Genomic DNA, 24,404 nt, shown 5'->3' with positions numbered 1-24,404 from the left:
CATAATTGTACATTTTGATGCCCCCGCCGGAGTAAAGGGGGTATTAAGTTTTATCCTTGTCTGTTTGTACGTCAATCCGAACGTACGTACCAAAGTGTACGTCTGTTTTTATAAAATTGGTTTCCGTTCTCTAACTTTAGCTAGCATCAACAAACTGATATAAAACTTATTCACAATGCATTTTACCACAAAAACACAGAACAAATTTGAATTTTGATGTCGTCCCTTTTACAGTTCTAGATTTATGAGGGGTCGGACAGGGGATACATTTCTCCTTTCTCCCGTCCCCTTTCTCTCGTCTCCCGACGTAAAATCTTAAAAAAAATGTATGGGAAGCTCATTTCAATAGAAATCGATCTCCTTTCACAAGATAGAAGTGATGCTTATTCTGCTCCAAGAACGCTGTCTCTTTCATTGAATTTGTAAGTCTGATGCACGCCGTTTCTGATTTTTATAAAATATAAATACAATTTATAGAAACGCAGGATTGAGTGAAAAACGTCACATTTTTGTGACAATTTTATTTCGTTTAAAATGGTTGGAACTTACATAATGCGCCATGTGTTTTACTTACAGAGGATGCATATATATATATTCTCAGATATTTTTATTGCATAATTTTTACGAATGACAGAATGTTGAACTTGGTCTTTTCAAATGTACAGTTAGCAGATTTGTCCCAAAATACGCACACAACCCACACGTTTACATCATTCGAAATATGTTTTATTTTATCAATCACTTTTACAACTGACGGAATGTTTCTTATAGTATTTTTTTATGGATGCATTAGACACAACTATTGTATTGTGTCGTCCTGAACATGCCTGATCTATTTGGACATTTTACAACCTCTTATCAAACAAACGTCTATGTATATCAGTCAAATTTGAATCAATTTTATCTAAAAACAAGGATGGTAACATGTGTCTTTACACATGCACGTATGCACTATAAAATCTGGGAAATTGTTAGTTTTTAGTCTTTTATTGTATATATGAGATCATAATGAAGTAGTGACGACGCTCGGCCTGAGTATTTTTTTGAGGTCGTTTCTCAATTTTTCGTTTCTGTTCTCTACCAAATGTTATAAAATTTATACGTAATGCTTTATAATGTTTTATGTTTATACAAAAGGGGGCATCATCAGTGTCCCATGGACACATTCCCCATTTATTCCAAGCTCTAACGTTTTATTTTACATTACTGTGGTTGAAGAGTAGCCACAATCAATTTTGATTTGACGGTTGCAAATTTCCGTTTTACTGGCTCCCCTACGCGTCGACAATAAAACGGCATTTGCGAACATCAAATCACAAATTGACGGTGGGGACTCCTCAACTACAGTGCCGTTACTTCTGGGAACTTCATTGAAGTGATTTTAATTTATTGAAAGTATGTGGAAGATTTTCATATTACGGGTCTACATAACTACATTTCTTATTTTAAATATAAACAATACATATACGACTGTCATTTGTATTCCCAGGCCATTGTCTGTTTCGTCTTTTATCATGTATAGAGCATGTAGTTTGTTTGTTTGGTCAAAGACCCCAAATCTGAACATCATGTGTATCAATTGGACAAATCATACCAGTAATCTATCTTTCTCCTGCAATGCTTTTCATGCTAAGTCATAAATATTTGATCATATTTGAATAACATTTGTAGATGTCTAGATTTAAATGAATGGAATAAACATGGCTTCTGTAAATGATTTTACTAGTCAAAACTGATGTCTTTTCATCCATTTGCTGCATACAAACAATTTACCAGACATGGGCAATAAAGCAATTTTAATTACTTTTAATGGCAATTTGAATGCTTTCCTAGACTCAAAATATTACAGTTTGAAGCACTGAACGAATATAAGTGTTTCCTTCAAAACCAGTGTCTTGTACATTTTCTACATGTATTAATACACAAGTATGACCAAAGCTAAACACCTCCCCATCCGACTGATAGATGGGCATAAAAGTTAAGGGACGACATCAAAAGTTCAATGCAGGATAAAAAAAAAATTAATTCACATAGTTTGTTCGCTGACACCCCCTTTCCCCCTCTAAACTTAATTTGGGAAAAATTGATTGACCAATATGGATATATGTAAAATCCATGTCAAATTAACAAAACTTGCAGCAACTTTTATCCCCCTACCCCTAAACTATTTGAATTAAGTTTTTTATCCTACATTGATCTTTTGATGTCATCCCTAAAATAATCACTGTTTTCTCTCATTGATTATGGTCAATCTCAAAAGTTACAAGACAAAAAGATTCTTTGTTAAAAGATGCTTTAAAGATGACTTTTTTCTTTGCAGATCAACAAACAAAAAATATTTTTGTGTTTTACAGAAATGACAAGATGAACGCATAACGCCCATTACCGTAAAAACGAGTTCGGGGACATATCATTTTTATTAGCTCATTATAATGCAAATAGTTAAATCGTTATGTTCACAGTTTTGTTTACAAAAACGGTGGACCCGGAAAAGGGATATTTTTGGTTTTTTGTTACCATGGCAACGGGTTTTTTTTAACCCAAAAATTGAAAAATCTTGTTTTTAGGAACTTTTATATGATTTTTTTAATTAAAATTTATTATTAATGAATGGATCACAATTATTTATACATGTTTTATTCAGTTTTATTTTTTTATAGTCACTCGCATACATTATTATTTCAGAAGAATTCAAATACAATTTTCCCTAAAAATCGTCAAAAAACGGAATTTTTAGCTTTTCACCTGAAAAAACGGGACGGGCGATGTTCTATTTTTTTTCATTAAATGATTGGGTACTCCTCCCTGAACAAAATGATGTATATTGGTACAATATCACTAAGAAAAAAATCCAGGTTTCATGCAAACCTTACCTTAAGAACAATAACTAGAGATGTAACGAAAATAAGTCGATTAAAGGCAAAATCAACAGCTGTAAAAAAAAAAAAATAAAAAAAAAAATCATTCCATCACAGTGACATTTATTGTGAACTGAAGATTCAATTTGCACCAATGCAATATATATCAAAATGCGTATCTTGTGTTTTAATGTTTTGTAACGGGGTTATTTTTTTCATCAACGCCCATTTTGAATGAGCGTATTTTACACCATCAGGATTGGTATAGACGTAAAATTAATGTAACTACCGTTTTACAAAGGAACTAATATTTCAGATAATGAAAGAAGATACAACAGGGGAAATCTTAAATTACTAGTTAAAAAGAAGATAAAACAATGATCAATAGAGAAAGGAGAGTTTAAGAAAACAATTGACAACATTTTAAATTAACAGTCTACTCTAGGCATATGCAAACAGCCCAAAAAAGTTTTTTTAGAAAGGTAACGCATGGAAAAAATGAAAAGAATAAATGACATAACTGTATCAATTCCTTCAGTGTTCACGCGCTCAACGATTCTTCCTTGATATGGTATCAAAATTACGATCCAAACATCGGCAACATTCTCAAACATTAACTGAATTGCGATCAACAATCACTGAATGATATATTATTTGTATATAATATAATGTTCGATGTAACGCGTCTACTGATTGATGAACGGTGTAATTTTATCAGCTCTAAGACATAAATTTGTCATGTGACCATGGGTGCCTCCACGTTTTTCATGATTTAATCCGATTTAAAAAGAAATTTAGAATTACATCATAAGGAATGACTGTATATTTTATGCTACCTCGCCATCAAAGATGTTAGACTGAAAACGTAAATATATACAGGTAACAACACGTTTCGCGAATATAGTTCAGTTGAGGCAACAGCAATTCAATTTATTATAAATCGATAAATAAAACTAAGGGCATCGCATGAAATCAAAACGAACAAGACCACGTGCTGCTAAGCATGCATGACCCGCCATGCTTAGTCAGAATGTCAATACCGATAAAATAAGTTAAAACTTCATAAAATGGTTTCACATACAAAGAGTCTTTACTATTATTCAAAATCTAACTATCATTGACGAATTTTAGATAACTATAATGAGACTTGTAAAGATTTAATCAAAAGATTGAAGGTTTTCGATCTGATTTTTAAATGTGTCTGTGTGAAAGTGTTACAGAACTGACACCATACCCAAATCAAATTCGTGTCTTCATCACTAAGATTTATACGCTCATGCACTTATATTTCACAGACAAAGTTAGTGACCTATTCGACATTAATTTATTGCTATTATGCCATTGAAATCATGTTCGTCCGCAATTGTTTATATTAACTAATCACACCATAATAGGATTGGATGATTTATAGAAAAAGAAAAACTTCTGGTGATATCCGAGGGTTTCAGTTGGACTGGTAAAGATTTAATTAAAAGCCGGTTTATAGACTTCAATCTGATTTTTGAATTTGTCTGTGGATAACTGTTACAAAACTGATATCTAACCCTTATTAAATTCGTGTTAAAATCAGTCAAACTCGTATGTACATACACGTGTATTTCAATGACAATTAATGTTAGTGACCTTTTCGACATTAATTAATTGCTATTATGCGATCGAAATCATTTCCGTCCGCGATTGTTTACATTTACTAATCACACATTCTTCTTCTGTGGGCTTTTTAAGGACGGCATTCCTACTGGAAATTGCGTCCTATATGTTCATAATGGTTTGTTTGTTTTTTGTTTTGTTTTACCAAAAAAAAAACAAAAAAAAAAAAAGAATTTACTTAATGTTGTTTTTTTTATGACTTTTGTTGTGAGTTTTACAAGAACCTAGTGTATCGCTCATTTGTTGTTTTTAATCAGATGTTACTTATTTGCTTATGAAATATACGACTTAAGTTTTGATCAGTTGCCCCAGCCAGTGGTCCCGTGAGAATCGTGTATACGCACTATCCCACGGAGGTACTAACCATGGTAGTGTAGGTTAATTGCAAACTGGAACCAGACATTGACCTGTTCTCTGTCTGGTGATCAGTCAGGCAGAGGACATGCCACTGTCTAGATCCCGAAATGCAAAAGACTATTTCATGATATACCCCGAAAAAAAAGCCAAATTGTATATATATGTATATATATATAAAGAAAAATAAATTAACTTATTTCTATAATAAAATACGGGACTTTATACTTTTATATTAATTTACTAGGATGCTCAAGGATTCCAGTTTGAATTTTACTTGCTTGTTTTTCCCGTAAGTACGTTCGATGTACTTGTGCTGACGCCATTGTTAAACAAGCTACATACACGACAATCTGGTTAAATATTTAACATAATTTCATACCCTGTATATCACAACTACCATGTCAGGGGATGACCATTGGTTGGCACCGCTAACCTACTTGTCTATATGTTGTGTCGATGACTTAACATGAATTAATACTTGAATATTAAAAAAAAAGTGTAATAAATTTAGCAGCTTAAATATGAAAATGAATGTATTGAAAATTAATTCTGTAGCTACGTAAGTAGTGAAGTCTTAATCGAGGTCGAGTTGAAAATTTAAAGATATCGCTCTTTTGGTGAGTACTGTTCCTTATCTTAGGCAAATAGTTTCTTTTGTGTATTTCCTTCTATATAGTGAAGGTAGATATCCTGGTGTTTCGATGTAGGCGAATATAGCATGATATAAGTCTTTAACTATTAAAAGTATTCATTAACAAATTTAACAATTTTTTTTTCCTGGGGCAGAAAATGAATTCTACCTAATATAGGTAGACCCCTATGTTTTATATGAATTATATGTAAAAGATAAAACAAAATACAGCTTTTGAATTTAGTTCAGATAAAAACTAATAAAATCTAAAAAAAAATTGCTACGTATTGTTGACATAATGTAGTCTTTTCGTCAGCACATATTCATAAATGGGAGCAAAATTATAACCTTTTAGTAAATTTTTCAGTGAAAAATCAGTTACATTTAACTTTTATAGTTTTTCAAATGAAATTTTCCTTTCTAAATTGAATAATTTACAATTTAACATATAATGCTCTACACTTTCGATCTGGTTGCAGTTTAAACATAGATTTGAGGTAACTACTCCAATTTTATTCAGGTGCTTATTTAGTCCAATATATCCTGTTCTTAATTTGAAGAGTAATATTTCTTTCTCTTTTGTTAAATTTTGAATATTAATTTGAAAATTTACTTGATCAATAATTTTAAATAATGACCTATCTGTGTTTGTTTCCCAATCTTTTTGCCATGAATTTTTCAGAAAATTTTTACAAACAGTTTTAATGTCTTCTTTAAAGAGAGGTATAAAATCTATGCAGTTGTCTAAATTAAGTGCGTTTTTGGCTTGTAAATCTGCACTTTTGTTGCCCATTACTCCGACATGACTTGGTATCCATTCAAATATAATTTCTGATCCACCCTTTTTAAGTGAAGTCAAAATTAAATGAATATCGTATAAAATTTAATTCTTTACTTTAAAAATAGGAGCTCTGATGGCTTGAAGAGCTGACAAAGAATCTACAAAAATTACAGTTTTAATAGGTTTAAAATCTTCTAACCATAAAAGACTTACAAATATTGCCATTAATTCTGACATAAATATAGAAATATAGTTTGGTAGTTTAAAACCTTTTTTTATTTTAAGTTCTGGAACAACATATGCAAAACTTATATTACCATGTGGGTCTTTAGATCCATCTGTAAATATTTGCAAATGTTTTGAATATTCTGAGTCGATTAATATTTCGGTCTCACTTTTAATTAAATGTGGCAGATCCTTTTTACTTATTTTATCCTAAAGTTGTGTTTTAACTAATGATTTTTCGATATGCCATGGTGGACATGGACATTCTGAATATCTATAAATACATTCAGTAGAAAATTTATTTTGAGCTAGAAAATCTCTTGCTGTTATTGAAAAGGGTTTTCGTTTAACGTTTTTGGAGTAATAATCAAAAATGAAAGTGTCATTTACCGCAGCTTTAGCCGGGTGTGAGTTATCAAAACTAGTCATATTTAAAAAAGCTTTTGCTATTAGACTTTGTCTTCTTATTTCTAAAGGTGGATCTCCCATTTCAACTTGCAAAGCTTTCAAGGAAGCTGATCTAATTTGAACCAGTACATATACGTAATGCCTGATTTTGAATTTTATCTAGACATTTTTTAGTACTAAAAGAGGCAGAATTATAGATTTCACATCCATAATCAAGTTTTGATCTAATCAAGGATATATAAATAGTTCTAAGGGTATTGCTGGTTGCGCCCCATCTTGTTCCTGTAAGTACTCTCATACAGTTAATAACTTTTAGACACTTTGTTTGTAAACTTTGGATATGTTTTTGCCAAGTTAAATTTCTGTCAAAAATTAATCCTAAAAATTTAATTTCTTTAACTATTTCTAATGTGTGATTACCAAGTTTTAAAGATATATTTATATTGTTTCTTCTTGTAAATATCATAGCAACAGTTTTACTTGGAGAAATTTTAAAGCCCCATGTAGAGCACCATTTACAAATATTATCCAAGTCTAGTTGGATTTTTTTCTGTAAGAACTTAATACATGAACCTGATTTCCATATAGCACCATCATCTGCAAATTGTGAAATCTCACAGTCTTGTAAACATGTTGATAAATCATTAACCATAATATTAAATAAAGTGGGACTTATACAACTCCCTTGTGGGGTACCATTTTCAACAAAATAAGTTTCTGAAAAAGTATTATTTATTTTAACTTGTAGTGTTCTTGATATTAAATAATTATTGACATAAGCTCGCAAATTTCCTTTAATACCAAAATTAACCATTTTCTTTAATAATCCGTGTTTCCATAGCATATCAAAAGCCTTTTGAAAATCTATGAAAACGCCAACAGTAATATAATTCTTAGCAAAAGTTTTATGTATTTCATTATCAAGTCTAATACATTGCTGTAACGTATTTTTATTTTTTCGAAATCCACTTTGGTTTGGATTATATAAATTATTTTTTTTCTAAAAACCATCTTAATCGGTTATTTACCATCTTTTCCATAATTTTATTAAAATTAGAGGTCAAAGCTATAGGTCTATAAGACAAAGGATCACTTGAATCTTTTCCTTGTTTTAAACAAGGGATGACCACAGAATGTTTCCAGTCTTTAGTAATCTCCTGTAAAAACCATATTTTATTTAAAAATAGCAAAAAAATGTTTAAAGTTTTGTCGCTCAGATGTCTGAACATGCTATAACTGGTTTTATCTTTACCAGGTGAACTATCGTTTGTATCTGAAATGGCATCTTTAAATTCCTGTAAAGTGAATTTTTCGTTAAAACAATCTTGATTTTCTTTATAATATTTAAGAAACGTGTTGATTTCCTGCTCTTCAACAGTAGATTTATGCTTTTTAAAATCATTATCATAGTTGTTAGAACTGCTAACTTCTACAATTTTTTGAGCAAAATAGTTTGCTTTATCAATAGTAAAAAGTGACCATATGCTCTAAGAGCTGGTATCAATGTTTTGCTGCTTATTTTACCAAGCATTTTTTTAATATTATACCATAAAACTGAAATATTGGAATTGTCATTCAATGTGTTACAATATTTTTTCCAATATAGATCTTGTGTATCCTGTAAAACTTTTTGACTAATTTTGTTTTTTTCCTTATAAATAATAAAGTCATGCCCCTTTCCTGTATGTCTAGCTATGTTTCTAGCCTTATTTCTTTCCTTTATCGCTTCGGTGCATTGGTCAGACCACCATGACACACAAGGTTTCGTTTGATTTCTAAATTTTTTAATAGGAATAAACTGAGTTGCAATATCAATAAGCTCAGTAGTTAAAATAGTATTAGAATTTTCAATATTATCAGAAATATAATTATCTGAAATTCTCTCATCACAAGCTTTGGAAAAATTCTTCCAATCAGCTTTCTTAAAATTCCATTTAAAGTTATTATTTTCTTCACTATTGTTAACTTTGATATCTATTTTAAGTGATATAGAAAAGTGATCACTATTAAAAGTAGTATTTTGGTCAACTGACCACTGAATCCTGTGAGCTAAATTCAAACTACAAAAGGCTAAATCAATACATGAAGTTTTAAGGTTAGTAGGATTCAGGCGCGTGCCTGATCCTTCATTTAATAAACAAATGTTATTATATAAAATTGAATTTGCTAATTCTCTACCTTTCGTGTCTATTCTTTCACTACCCCATAAATTGTGGTGAGCATTAAAATCTCCGCATAAAATAAATTCGGTATCAAATTGGTTTATTAAAATATCCTAGTCTGTCTGAACTGTATCAGATTGTGGGTCGTATATATTGACAATCAATAAACGTTTCTTATTATAAATAATGTTAATAGCTGAAATCTCTAATTTACTGGTTAACGATACCTTAGTAAAGTTAATACCATTTTTACAATAAATAGCCGTCCCCCCTCTTGTTGTGCCTCTCGTGGAGAAGGCAGCCAACATATATCCTTGTATATCTATAAAATCTGACTCATTTGAACAAAAAGTTTCTTGTAAACAAATAATGTCAGGTCTATGTTTAACAGACCCTAAGTGCCATAAAAATTCTGGTGCATGGGCTTTAAGACCCTGGCAATTCCAGTGCAGTACTGTAAAATGTGCTGCCATGACTAATATTAGGTTTAAATACAAATATAATATATACATTATTAAAAGAGATATTCTGTACAATTTACCGTGTAAAACAACCATTTGCTTATATAAGTTCAGTAAATCTTTTTGTAAGATTTTGTGGTTGTATTTCAAACCCAAAAACTTTTTTAACTAAATCTGTAATATAAATAAATTGGACATTTTCTTCCTTAATAGCAGGTATTTTCTTAAGTAATAAGGCTATAAATACTAATAGATCTTCTATCTCTTTGTGTTCGTTGGGAAGGGGAGATTTTGTTTTAGGACGGTGAACTATATCTTGTTTTTTTAATTTCATGCTTTACTTCTGTCCGTCCTTCCTTATAACTGCACTTCTCTTTAGCGACCTTTGTTATAATTTTGATATTTTCAATCCTCTTGGGACAGTCTTTATTTGAGGCGGGGTGTTCCCCATTACAATAAATACATTTGGGGGGTTTATCACAATTTGGTTTTGTATGTGCACCACCACAACGGACACATATTTCTTTACTAGAACATTCGTTCTGCATGTGACCGTAGCTTTGGCATTAAAAACATTGTATAGGTTTTTTAACAAAAATTTTGACCTTATAATTTTAAAGTGGCAGAACGTACCTTCTGTTTCTTTACTTTATCGTAGAAGAACATTTCTTCTACCTTGATAGCATTATATGCCTCTAGGGCTTCTTTAACCTGATCAATACTTATATCTGATGGTGTTCTATAAATACACCCCACAGAAGTGGACATAATTTTGGGAATATTAACTCTGATTTCCCACTCACCTAATTTGTTGAGCTTTTTTAACTCGTTAAATTGATTTACATCAAAACACTCTACAAATAAATTGCTTGTTTTAGTTTTATTCAAATTTTTAATTGTACCAACTGTTTTGTTAAACAGCTTTTGTATTAAAATAGGGTTTTTAAGACCCAGTTTAGTTTCTGTATCAACACATGTAACAACAGCGAAAAACTTCTTCGCTTTGCTAACAGTTTTTTTCACTTCTAGTCTCCTTTTAATAGGAGCTTTCTTAATAGTGCTTTGCACACTTTCACTATAAGATTTTAAACCAGGAGAGATATTAATCTTCCTTTTCTTATGACGTTGGGTTTGCCTATCATGGGCTGCTTCGTATTCAGACGTACTAACTTCACTGTCAGTACCTGACCAAACACTAATAGAATCAACAGGAGTATCAGGTAAATTATCCATGTACTCTTCAAGGGGATCTACCTCATATCCACTACCTGGAAAATGTTGAGTGCCATCCATTGCAAAAGCAATGATTACTTTCAAATATCTTCTTAATAAATTAAACTAAATTAAATGTACTAGACTCCTGTAAATTTAGAATCCTAAGTAAATGTAAATATAAATAGTACGAATATCAAATACAGTATAAACAATATAAACAAAAATTGTGCTCAAACATAGACAAAGTGCGACGTGTGTGACACCATTGGACTCACTTCCAATGATATTGATATCCGAGGGTTTCAGTTGGACTGGTAAAGATTTAATTAAAAGCCGATTTATAGACTTCAATCTGATTTTTGAATTTGTCTGTGGATAACTGTTACAAAACTGATATCTAACCCTTATTAAATTCGTGTTAAAATCAGTCAAACTCATATGTACATGCACGTGTATTTCAATGACAATTAATGTTAGTGACCTTTTTGACATTAATTAATTGCTATTATGCGATCGAAATCATTTCCGTCCGCGATTGTTTACATTTACTAATCACACATTTATAGGATTGTAGAATTTATAGAAAAGGAAAATCTACCGGTTACATCACAGAGTTTTAGCACATATCTACAAGTATAATCACCCGTATAATTTGTTTTTTTCGCGAAACAAGCAATTTCAATGTCTGCCTGACTTCGATCAGTACTGTAGTAAAAACTAAACTAACAAAACTTATCTTATTTTTATTTTAAAAAAAATGGAAATCAAACTTAATCTTCAAAAACGACCAAATATTTAATGGTTTTTTTATAATCTTAAAAAACTTATTGTGCACGTTTTTGATACGAGTGACAAAGTTGAATGCATTCTTTGATTCCAATTTAGAAACCCCCTGGTATGTAATCCATATTCAAACAAATCAACATGATAGTTAGGATAACATAATTGTATAAAATGTATTAAATTTTAAAATTTTCATATTGACAACGAATAATTTTACGATAATGAAATAATTTCACTGCTTTTTTAACAAATTGTAAATCCTTAAGTGATGTTGTTACGCTAAACGGGCAATCATAATGGAGAAATAATATTTTTAACTAATATTTTTTTTAATCATATACGGCATGTGAACGAATTGACGATCCAAAAGCTGTATCTGTTAGCAAACAAAGTTTATTATTCTGATTTTAAACTGAAAAGTATTTAGTTTGCTGACGATGTTCGGTTTATCTAAATTGGTTTTATCGAGTTGCAAAATCACCACTGGAATCCCCTTTACCAACATTCGTTTTTTTCATCTTATATAAAACGTTATGAAATACAATTATGTGATGCTTGATATAAAGGTCAATTGTGTATGGATAAAATGTCCTTGATCACAGACTATTTTCAAAAGATTTGTAGACGACGATTGCAATCTGTATAGTGTTACAAAATTTATTTGATCAATGTCAATGTTTTCATATTTCTTTTTGCATTTTTTTTTACTGATCTGGATTTCAAAATGAAATTGATGCGGTTAAAAAAAACCCACATAAAACGGTCGAATACGACTTAATCATTAAAAAGTTTACCAAATATGAGCTTCAGCTATTATTTCAGTGACCAGCTAACACAAAAAGTAAATGTATAAGAAATTTGCTATCTAATTTGAAAGTAGAACATGAATATAAATCAAAATCTATTTTGTATTCTGTGCAATAAGGAAAGAAAATTAAAATCATTAAAATTTACAAATATTGTAAGAAGGAATACAGAAATAAAAACTTTAAAAACCAAAAACTACAGCAAAACGATGTATTTATAAATCTGAAAGAACTACTGTAAATGGGACGATAGTCAATTAAAAATGCGAACAATCAAATACGAACGAAAACGTTAGTATTACAATACATTTTGTCGCAGAAAAGTATAAACATACGCTCATGCCGGCAGGGACAAGCAAGAAATACATGAAAAGTAAAGTAACATCACAAAAAAACCGAACCCTGAAAAATGTCTCTAAACAGAATATTCCTTATGAAATGGCAAAATCAAAAGCTCGAACACATCAAACGAACGAATAATAAATATCATATTCCTTGGTACAGATATTTCATTTGTACAAAATGGTGTATTTAGTATCTTTGAAATGGACGCATGAAGGCCGTACGATGACCTAAAGTTGTAAATTTCTGCGTTATTTGGTATCTTGTGGAAATTTGTCTCATTGGCAACCATACCACATCTTCTTTTTTATGTTTATAAAACTTTTTATCAAATTCTAAATAATTTTAAAATGTAATTTGTCAATATATGTAACGTTGTTCATTTTTCGGATTGTTATCAAGGTTATTATCTGTCACAGTTGTTGGATACACCAAATAAATGCCAGCTTTATTTAGTTCACGACATGAAACCTAGTCTAATATGCACTAGAAGGCATCTAGAATCTTCTTTTAATTTAGTTCATTTGAATAATATAGCATACAAAAAAACGCTAGATTAGGTTGCCGTTTGATCTTCAAAGCAATTATGTACTTAGCTTCAGCAATTTTGAATTTTAAAGCAAATTTAACTAAATATTCTCCTGGACAAATTAGATTTTATAAAATCCTATCGATTACATAAAGAGCAAGAGAGGAATCTTATTACAATTTGAGTGGGTTACCACTGACATGTTTATTTTCATCAAACACTAATTATTTTTTTATTCACCTAATTAGATATAGGAAGATGTGGTGTGAGTGCCAATGAGACAACTCTCCATACAAATAACAATTTAAAAAGTAAACCATTATAGGTTAAAGTACGGCCTTCAACACGGAGCCTTAGCTCACACCGAACAACAAGCTATAAAGGGCCCCAAAATTACTAGTGTAAAACCATTCAAACGGGAAAACCAACGGTCTAATATTTGATTAAAAGTATAATTACAACTGCAGAGTAGAAAAAACAGCAAGTACCAAAAATTAGCATACAAATCATTACAAAATCAACACATTAAAATTGCAAATAGGCAATACACTTTATACAAATGTGCATTCAAATACAAAAAAAAAAAGCTAGAATTTTCTTTGATATAAAAATGGGCAAACAAAGAGATGAATGTATTATATGGACCCAAATATGTTTTGTTTATTTTCCTTGTAGACATTGTGGACTTTAGTTTCCTTTCAATCTTTTATTTCACTTTTCCAAAAGCCGCTGATAAGACATCTGTTGTCAATTCAAATGAAACGTTTAGTCTATGTTTTATTTTGTTTTACATTTGAAGTCAGATTACTGTTATGATTTCTTATATAGATCAATATATGTCATATATGTCTTCGATAGTTTTCTCTACGAAATGATAACTTATTAATTCAATTCATGATTTTATCATAAAAATAAAAAGATTTGTTATAATAACTCTCCACAAGAGACTAAATGGCGCTTTAGGTCACCGTAAGACATTAAACAATTAACAAAGCTCATACCACATAGAAAGATATGAAAGGCCAAGAAATGACAAATGTAAAACAATACAAACGAGAAAACTAACGGCCTAATCTATAAACAAAGTATAGATGAAACGAAGTATCGTACTGTAGGTGTCATTTGTAAAAGCTATCTCGTTGAACAAAAGTACTATCCAATTCCAATGATAGTTCGGGATTTATTTCATTAGTTATTTTCTTTTATTAGACTCCTGCTCACCAACGTGTCCAGCTGAACATTTTAAAGATGTCAATTTCGGATGATAGTTGCATGTTTGATCGACTTGAAATATTTGACGGAACAACTAGTCGTATGTATTTAACAATAATGAAACAAAGAAACTACAGAAATAGGCAAACATGTAAATGAAGAAATTGAAAATAAAACAAAAAGAACAAAATCATTAAAATAAGACAGGGGATGTATTCCATTTTTTAGAAACAACAATTAGAAATATGAAAATTAGAAAGATGTGGTAGGATTTAAAAAGAAACAATTTCTATCAGAGACCTAATAATGTACACGCTTATTACTTGTGGTCATTAATGAAATCAAAGTCAGTTATGCATAAAAATAAACTAATGTGGTATGGTTACCAATGAGATATTTAGCGATAAAAGACCATAGAATGAGAAATGCAAAACAATTCAAACGAGAAACTAATGGCCTGTTTAATGAACAAAATAATAATCGAAAAAAAACGACGGAATCCACTGAATCACAGACTGCACAGTAGGACAGGCAAATACTTACAATAAAAACATGGAAAAGTATTTAATCGTGACAAGTAATACATGTTTTGGAAATTATGAAAAGCGACCAGGAAACAACAACAAGTTATTTAAAGAATCAAAACAGCTAGGTAATAATGACAGATAATGACAGGTTTCCTGACTAGGGACAAACAATTTTTTATGATGGCCTTTAACACTATTTTATTGCAATCTGCAAATACTTTTTGTCGATCAATTTAATAACAAAAGATTTTTTACAATGTAATTGATGTATAAATTTAAGTGAAGTTTTACATATTGTTTTATTATCTAATATTTCTGAAAACTCTAAAATGTTCAATGTTTGTAGTTTTTTTACATGTATAACACAACTAATTTAGAAATCATGAATATTATCCGAATTATTTGATTTAGAGTCCAGAAGACTGATGACATTATGTGGTACCACATCACGTGATATCATGTCAACCGGTAATAGTTTGTTGGTAGTATTTATTTCGGACTACATGTTAGAAAGCAGAGGATTTCTAGCTGAAATAAAATTCATCACAGCAGTCAACGAGAACAATGCACAGATGGTGGACAACAAATCAAAGCAACGTAAGTTAATCCTTCAGTTGAATTAAAAAAAGATGCGGTACATCAAGGAGGAATGTAAAACTCATTATGTAACATTCTGTGTAAATAAACTCATCAAAGATACCAGGACTAAATTTTGTAGATACGTCAGACGCGCATTTCGTCTACAAAAGACTCATCAGTGACGCTCGAATCAAAAAAAGTTAAAAAGGCCAAATTAAGTACGAAGTTGAAGAGCATTGAGGACTATAATTCCTAAAAGTTTTGCCAAATCCAGCTAAGGTAATCTATGCCTGAGGTAGAAAAACCTTAGTTTTTCAAAAATTCTAAATTTTGTAAACAGTTTATTTATAAATATAACCATATCAATGATAATTCATGTCTGCACAAAAAGTGCTGACTTCTGGACTGGTGATACCCTCGGGGAAATAAATCTCCACCAGCAGTGGCATCGACCCAGTGGTTGTAAATAAACTCATCATAGATACCAGGACTAAATTTTGTATATACGCCAGACGCGCGTTTCGTCTACAAAAGACTCATCAGTGACGCTCGAATCCAAAAAAGTTAAAAAGGCCAAATAAAGTACGAAGTTGAAGAGCATTGAGGACCAAACTTCCTAAAGGTTTTGCCAAATTCAGCTAAGGTAATCTATGCCTGAGGTAGAAAAGCCTTAGTATTTCAAAAATTCTAAATTTTGTTTAGAGTTAATTTATAAATATACCCATATCAATGATAATTCATGTTAGTACTTAATATTCCCTTTCGACATGAAACTTATGTTTTCCTTGAAAATTTCATCGATAATTTACATTTCTGAAAGCTTTGACGATATCTTTTACATTTAAAGTATTGTATTATCCATTACGTTTTTAATTGTAAAGTACTATTTTATATTATGGAACATTATATTTTCATGTATATACATATAAACGTCGTTCAAGTTTTTGACCTAGAGCAGTTAACAAAAAGATGAATTAAAAACAAAAATATCTACCACTAAACACTAGTGAGTGTGTTGTTTATCATTAATAATTAATGAAGGGGTAAAAAATGCTATTTATCCTGACAATACTCTCAGCTTATTTTGTTTTATTAGAACCGAAATTTGTAAATATCTTTATACGTTTCATAAGTTAGAACGTCATGCTGGTCATATTGGTTGCGAAAGTATGTTATTGAACACAATTTATTGAAAACGATGTTACAGCTTAGAAAAAAAGGACTAGACAATTGGAAAATTTATAATCATCTTAGATTCAGTTCAAAGACTTTTATTTTGTCAATGTCAAAGAAAGGTCTTAGATCTTAAGTATGTATTTTAGTTTCAGTAGTATTCATAATTCTAAATTATACGATAAATGAGATTCAAGAACTCTTTGAAACGACGGTTTTCGAGAGATATAAAATCATCAATATACATGAAAGTGAAATTAAAGATCTTTGTCCGATGCCTTTTCTTTTTGGTTTGAGAAGGTTTTGTGTGAATTCTGCTTCATCTGATTGAAAAAATTAGCATTAACCATGCTCAACATTCGAAATGTATACAAATTTGCAGACAGAACTGTGCTGTCGCTGCTGTCACGTGACTTCATAGCAAATCTCTTCATATTGACGAATTTTTCTTCATAACTATATGTTCAAGTTTAACGAAAAAACATTTTTATCAAATTTTATACATTTTGTCATTGCTAAATGCTGTTTTTGAAAAGATTCCTCGGATGGTTTTTTAAACATAGATCTTTGAACTTTGAGGTATTATGTTTGTAAATTTTGAGTGGTGGCCATCTTGTTCGATAGTTTAACTAATTTGCGTAAACACTGCTTTCTTGTCGACAGCAAATTAACAAGTGCGCGATACGGGAATTCCAAAATTCTATTCAAGCTGATACGGGAATTCCAAAATTCTGATTCATGCTGCGAGTGCCGTCTATGGCCATGCCAAATATGGCATTGAGCTACAGGCTGCAACACCCACGCACCCACACAAATATTTAATTGAATTAAACCAGATTATTGAAAATATAAATCTTTTATAATCTCAATTATTATACTACGGCTTTAAGTCAAAAAAAGGTACGTCACAAAATTGCCTTAGCTGAAATGTTAAAAGAATATTTCTAAATATGAAGAAAAAAAAATTATACAGAAAAGAATTGTTTACCGAAAACAAAACTAATGTTTTTGAAATCCTATATTTTGTCTTTTGGGTACAGATTGATGCATTTCGGTGAGAGATATGACGTTATTCAATGTATTAGTAAAATATTACAAAAACATGCCTTTCAAATCAATAGATATAAAATTTTGATAGTACAGAAACATGAAAAACGTGTTTAAAAGTGTCTGAATCGATTGCTATTAACTCATTAGTTTTCAGATTTTAGTAAAGATGTCATCACTGTGAGTGAAACAAACAGAGAATTGATGGTCAAATCCAACATACACTTTGCGTTTAACAATGTGAACCTCAACTGTTTTACATACATTTACAAATTCATATAAACCTAATCCAAAGATGAAGATAGATACCTAACTTAGAAAAACTATAGATAAAAGTACATCTACAAACAATAATAAAACTGATAGAAAAAATAGATTGGCGGTACCAAAATTATTTGTCAAAAATAATATCATAAGTTAACGTACGTATATAATCTTACAAGACTATGATATTTCTTCAGATTTCACGAATTGATTGTAAGTTTACTTTGTTAATGTATGTTAACTTTGTAGAAGTCACTAAGTGGTCATATATATATATATATGTACGTCTGAGCCAGTGACAACTCAGTAGCATGGGTTCGAATCCCGGCGAGGGAAGTACCACAAATTTGCAAAAGCAAATTTACAGATATAACATTGTTGGGTTGATGTTTAGACGAGTTGTGTATACATAATGTACACAGCCATGGATAAATCTGTTGTAGATTTGTCACTGGCTCAGACGTACTTATAAATATAACTATTTTCTGTGACTGTATCTTACATTAATTTGTAGGATCCTTTACTATAGATAATTTAGCTGATCTGTAAGAACAACATCTTCATGCCTTATATACCATGTACTGTAGTACGACGCTAGATTAAATCTGACGTGGAAAGGTAACACCCGGCCACCGAAAGCTTCATTTTTTATGAATCCCAGGTGGTCGTGTGGTCTAGCGCACCGGTTACAGTGCAGGCGATTTGGTTTCACGATATCTCAATAGCATGGGTTCGAATCCTGGCGAGGGAAGAACCAAAAATTTGCGAAAGCAAATTTACAGATCTAACATTGTTTAGATGAGTTGTATATATATATATACATGGAACTATTAACTTGTTACTTATTTTACCAATTATTTTATGAATATATATATTCAATATATATGCATATGTGTGTTTTAGGATGTGGAATTAAAATCGAAGGTTCTATGAAGGGAACTATAACTAGTCCAGGATACCCGGATGTGTATGATAACAATGTCAATTGTTCTACGACAATCATAGCTCCTCTCCAAGACCATCAAATTATGATACAGTTTACACACATGGAGATTGAGGAATCAGACAACTGTTCATTTGATAGAGTTTCACTTTTTCTCGACTCTTATTCAGGTAAAAAAAAAAGTAATAAAAATGTCCGTTTGAGTAGCTATTTAGAAACTTTTTTTAAGAAAAATATATTAAATTGACACTAAACACGTTTTCATTTTCTGATGTTCTTATTCTGATTTGAAACGATACAAAATCGTAACGTATTATATATCGAAATCATAGTTGATTCCTTTTTATCTGGTGCAAATTTGCGACCATTCGTCATAGTTATAATTTTGGGGACACAATATGATGTTTCTAGCCTTATTGCGATGCAGAAAAAAACAAACATTGCTCCTGTAAAAACATGGATGAGAGATTCGAACAACACATACTCATCAATCAAAAATAAGTTGTTAAAGGACTAGAATTTAGCTGTAATGAATATCAATCATAACGATTTGTATTTGTATAATTGATATAACAGGATTTATCTTTACATAACTGATTCTTGAAGTCGTCTTAATATATTAGCGGGTTTTTTTCTTCAAAATTATCAAAAATAAAAGGAAATGGGTGTTGTTGTTTTCTTGTTTTTGTTTTGTGTTTTGATTTTTGTTGTTTTTTTCTGGAAAATTTTGTACCACGCAATTATTGTTGAACAATATTGTTGACAGTTTACAGCAGGTAAACATAATTAGCGGTATTTCCTAAGGCACTGACAAAATAGTTTTTAAATTATGATTTATTCATTAAAGTTGGTTTATTCGTAATGACATGCAATTCTTTAATCTTAATTTGCAAGTTGACATGATCAAGTCAAAATATTGAAATATTTGTAAAAGTATTATCAAATTTGATACTTTTATACTATTTTGATCTTCAAAGATTTGTTAATTGATGTAAACTTAGATGTGCAAGAACTCATACGAAAGAGCAAATTGTCGATGTCGAAAGAGTAACGAGTTTTATTATATTTCTTCAAGATTATAAATTTGAAATTTAAAGCAATTGAAGTGATATTAAATGAAAACAAACACTACACAGACACATTCGTAACGATCACATCAGATTTCACTTCCTTGTGTTCAAAGGATAAAATATGTTATTGATGAGAAATTTGTAGCACTACAAATCTTTATCATTCCTACGCTTTAACAAATTACGTAACAATAATCAGAAATAGAAAACAAGAGAAAACCAAATAAATGCAATTGCACCGTGTAACTTTCAATGTTTAATATTTATACAATCGATTACAAAGGCATTGAGATCGTTACAAAGTTAAACATACTACTAATAGTAAACGTTGTAGTAAAGTTGAACTTTTTTGTCTTACATTGGTTTCTTGGTAAGGTATGATACTTTACTTCTTTTAGTCCTTATATTTCTCCATATCACAATGCGTTTAAGGTTTACACCGACATGTTATTCAAAGTTAAGAAAGACCCTTTGAAAATGAAGTTGTAAGAATTATTATAATATTGATCAAAGGTATCAGGCTTGTATTTAATACAGAAGACACGCGTTTCGTCTACATAATACTCATCAGTGACGCTCAGATCGAAATAGTTACAAAGCCAAACAAGTACAAAGTTGAAGAGCATTGAGGACCAAAATTCCAAATACGGCTAAGGTTATCTATGTCTGGGATATGAAACTCCTTAGTATTTCGAATAATTCATACCTTTGCAAACAGTAAATAAATAAATAATAATGACCATAAAATCATTATTCATGTCAACACCGAAGTGCTGACTACAGAGCTGGTGATAACATCGAGGAGGAAATGTCCACCAGCAGTGGTATCGACCCAGTGGTGTAAATAGTTATCAAAAGTACCAGGCTAATATTTTAATACGCCAGACGAGCGTTTCGTCTACATGAGACTCACCAGTGACGCTCAGATCTATATAGTGATTGGTGGATGCCCAAATAAACATAGATTGAAGTTGTCGACGGAGAACTGAACAGACAGTCAGTTTATCTATATTTTATACCTTATATATAAGACATTAAAAAGTAGAAAAGAAGTCTCATGTAAATTTTCACGAAGATGAATTCTCCATATCACAATGCGTTTAAGGTTTACACCGACATGTTATTCAAAGTTACGAAAGACCCTTTGAAAATGTACCAGGCTTATATCTAATACACCAGACTAGCGTTTCGTCTACATGAGACTCACCAGTGACGCTCAGATCTAAATAGTAATCGTTGGATGCCCAAATAAACATAGATTGAAGTAATCGACGGAGAACTGAACAGACAGTCAGTTTATCTATATTTTATACCTTACATAAGACATTTAAAAAGAAGAAAAAAAGTCTCATGTAAATTTTCACGAAGATGCATTGGTCAAACATACGAATTTCAATAATAAACAAATATCTATACACAACGTCAAGCTGCTAATGATTCCGTGTCTGTTCTTTATCAAAGATCTGTTATCAACACACGTTTCTCCTTCAATTGTTAGCTCAGTTGGTATTTGGTTGGGTTATTATCCAATTGACTTATACTCCAGATCTGTTTTATTCATATATATATACATAGCAAAATACCACATGAATTTCCCGTATGAAAATCCTAATGTCAATGTCGTGTTCTTGAAGTTCTATACCATGTCAGTTTGTAACAAATGCCAGCTGACTATAAAGAACACAAATCCTATTGTTAAAGTTCATGTTTATCTTCAGTGTCTTTTATAAATGATTGATTCGAACAACTGAATATTTTTTTCCAGACTGAATTGGTAGTGATTCAGAAAAACTCTTTTATAAAGCTTTTCAATATTCTATATAAATGTTCCGTGACAATAAACTTCAATATTCCAAACCATAGCAACAACTTTATTGCATCAACATTTTAAACTTTTGTATATCAGGAAAGTGATTCTAAGTCATAAAAAGTAAAATGACAACAATACTGAACTCCGAGGAAAATTCAAAACTGAAATTCCCTAATCAAATGGCAAAATCAAATGATAAAAACACTTCAAAAGAATGAACAACAACTGTCATATTCTGGACTTAGTACAGGCATTTTCAAATGTAGAAAATGGTGGATTGAACCAGGTTTTATAGCGCTAAACCTCTCACTTGTATGACAGTCGCATCAAATTCCATTATATTCACAATGATGTGTGAACGAAACAGACATACTAGGTAAAATTGTCAAAATAGGGTTACAGCAGTCACAATCTCAATTAGAACAAAAAACAAACAAATATTTAACAAAGAAGCACAAAAAACATCTATCAAATTTAACAACCAGATTCATTGATTACTGATATATGTATTTAAGATCACCCATAAAGGATTTAAATATTTGAAGACCTGTGACTGCATTCAAATCAACTCTAGGGTAGAGTCGTATGCTATACGTCAGAATGTAAAAATCACACAGGAAAAAATATAAAATAATTTTGTCGTTAAAAGTATTTTTACAATTTTACATGGGGAATGGTGGTATACAGGGTAAAAAATCAACGTTTTTGTTAGAACCAACTTTAGAAAATTACAGAAATTTAAAATTATCCAGAAGTTCTTTATAATTTTTAAGAATCCACATATAGGTTATACCACTACTCGGGTGAAATAATTTTGTCGTTCAAAGTATTTGTCATCATGAGATCAATAAGTTGATCTTTTTTTCCAAAGTTAAGAAATAAATTTAAGACATTGTGTTGCTTCAAATACATTTTGTTTTACTTCTTCAACTTTTTGTTTAGATTCACCAGAAATTATGCTATGTGCACAATCAGCATCAGATAAGTTGTACTTTTCAAGGGATGGCGTACTGAAAATAAGGTTTACAACAGACAGCTTAATAACATGGACAGGATTCTCTGCAAATTATACTGTAATTCCACGTCAAGGTAACAGTCTTAATTCAGATAGAGATTTTCAATAGATAACATAATCGTAGATTTTAAAGGAGAGTTAATAGGTGTACACATCTTCAAAATAAAAGATCTAGTTGAACTTTGAGGCTCCATACCAAACCGAAGACATCGTGATAGGGAATAATAAACTGTTGCTAAAGCTGTTGTTGGGCTATACATACTTTGATTAAAACCTTTCAATTTAACCACTTGACACAATTAATCTTGTGTGCCCTTCTCCTGGGAAAATTCTAGTAAATCAACCCTTCCGAAACACATATTGCATTTCACTGAAGATTTTGTCCAAGGTTATTATTTAATACACGATACTTTGATAATATACAACGACATACGTTAAGATAAAGATTCTAGATAAAAAAAAATGCTTTGTGTTACTTTCAATTTCTTATACCAAAAGTTCGACCGTAACAATCTAAAATTTATAACAAATATATACCAAATGCAAGTTATACGATTACATTTTTTAAAGAAAAAAAATATCTGCGATTTAGAAATATGCAGAAAAGAAGATAGATTGACCTGTATTTTGATGCATGTTACTGGACGTATTCTCTACGTCACATTTAACTAAAGCAATTAAAATAGTTCTTTCAGGAGCCTGTTATTCAGTGGTTGTCGTTTGTTTATGTGTTACATATTTATTTTTCGTTCATTTTGGTACATAGATAAGGCCGTTACTTTCCTCGTTTGAATTGTTTTACATTGACATTTAGGGCCCTATGCGGTATGGGCTTTGTTCATTGTTAAAGGCCGTGCGGTGACCTATATTTTTCAATTTCTGTGTCATTTTGGTCTCTTGTGGAGCGTTGTCTCATTGGCAATCATACAACATCTTCTTTTTTATATTGAGTGTTGTAGAGACATGACAGTTTTTTAAAGACAAAATTTACCAGCTTATGTTATGATACATTCCAAATTTTTTTCAAACAAAATATTATCAACAGACTAACCCGATAAGATATTTGACTAAACATATGAAGTAAAATTGTAATGAATGCATCTTGTCTATTACAATGTTGCTATGTACTTTTATTGTAATGTTCACAAGTGAAAATTATGTAATGTTTGCAGTTTTTGTGCTTATTTCTTTATGAGAAAATAAGAAAATAAGAAATGCCTTCATTTTTTTTTATATATATTATATATTACTTTAAAATCATGTTTACCTGTTTTTCATTAATTTTGAAAAATTCTGATTTGAACACATTATAAACTGACTTTTTTGCTTTTTTTAAGTATTCTAAGTTTTTTGATTCCCTAGAGAATTTTAATATGAACAATCCTGATTTTCATTTTTGAACGATTTTTCGACATCTTGACTTATATTCATGAATTTTAAATTTTAAAATATGATAAACTGATGTTATGGATCAATGTCGAATTATTAATCAGAACCCTCTATATTTTTTTGACGGACGAAGGCTGTGAATGTCCTGTTTCATTTTCCAGAGCATA

General features: G+C 30.7%; 1 protein-coding gene across 2 annotated transcripts in view; it reads left to right on the top strand.

Moving 5' to 3' along the window:
• Nucleotides 1–24,404, top strand: part of LOC139524656 (mannan-binding lectin serine protease 1-like) — a 123,302-nt gene that overhangs the window by 54,905 nt on the left and 43,993 nt on the right. For both annotated transcript variants that reach the window (XM_071319632.1, XM_071319641.1), the window contains exons 5-8: nt 14,418–14,520; nt 15,359–15,544; nt 18,914–19,123; nt 22,776–22,922. In XM_071319632.1, the coding sequence (XP_071175733.1) occupies nt 14,418–14,520; nt 15,359–15,544; nt 18,914–19,123; nt 22,776–22,922 (646 nt within the window). The remainder of the gene's footprint in view (nt 1–14,417; nt 14,521–15,358; nt 15,545–18,913; nt 19,124–22,775; nt 22,923–24,404) is intronic.

This window comes from Mytilus edulis, chromosome 1 (assembly GCF_963676685.1).
Source record: "Mytilus edulis chromosome 1, xbMytEdul2.2, whole genome shotgun sequence".
In the NCBI taxonomy this organism is placed as follows: Eukaryota; Metazoa; Mollusca; class Bivalvia; order Mytilida; family Mytilidae; genus Mytilus; species Mytilus edulis.
Note: the sequence above shows the minus strand (reverse complement) of the source record. Positions and strands in the feature narration are given on the sequence as shown.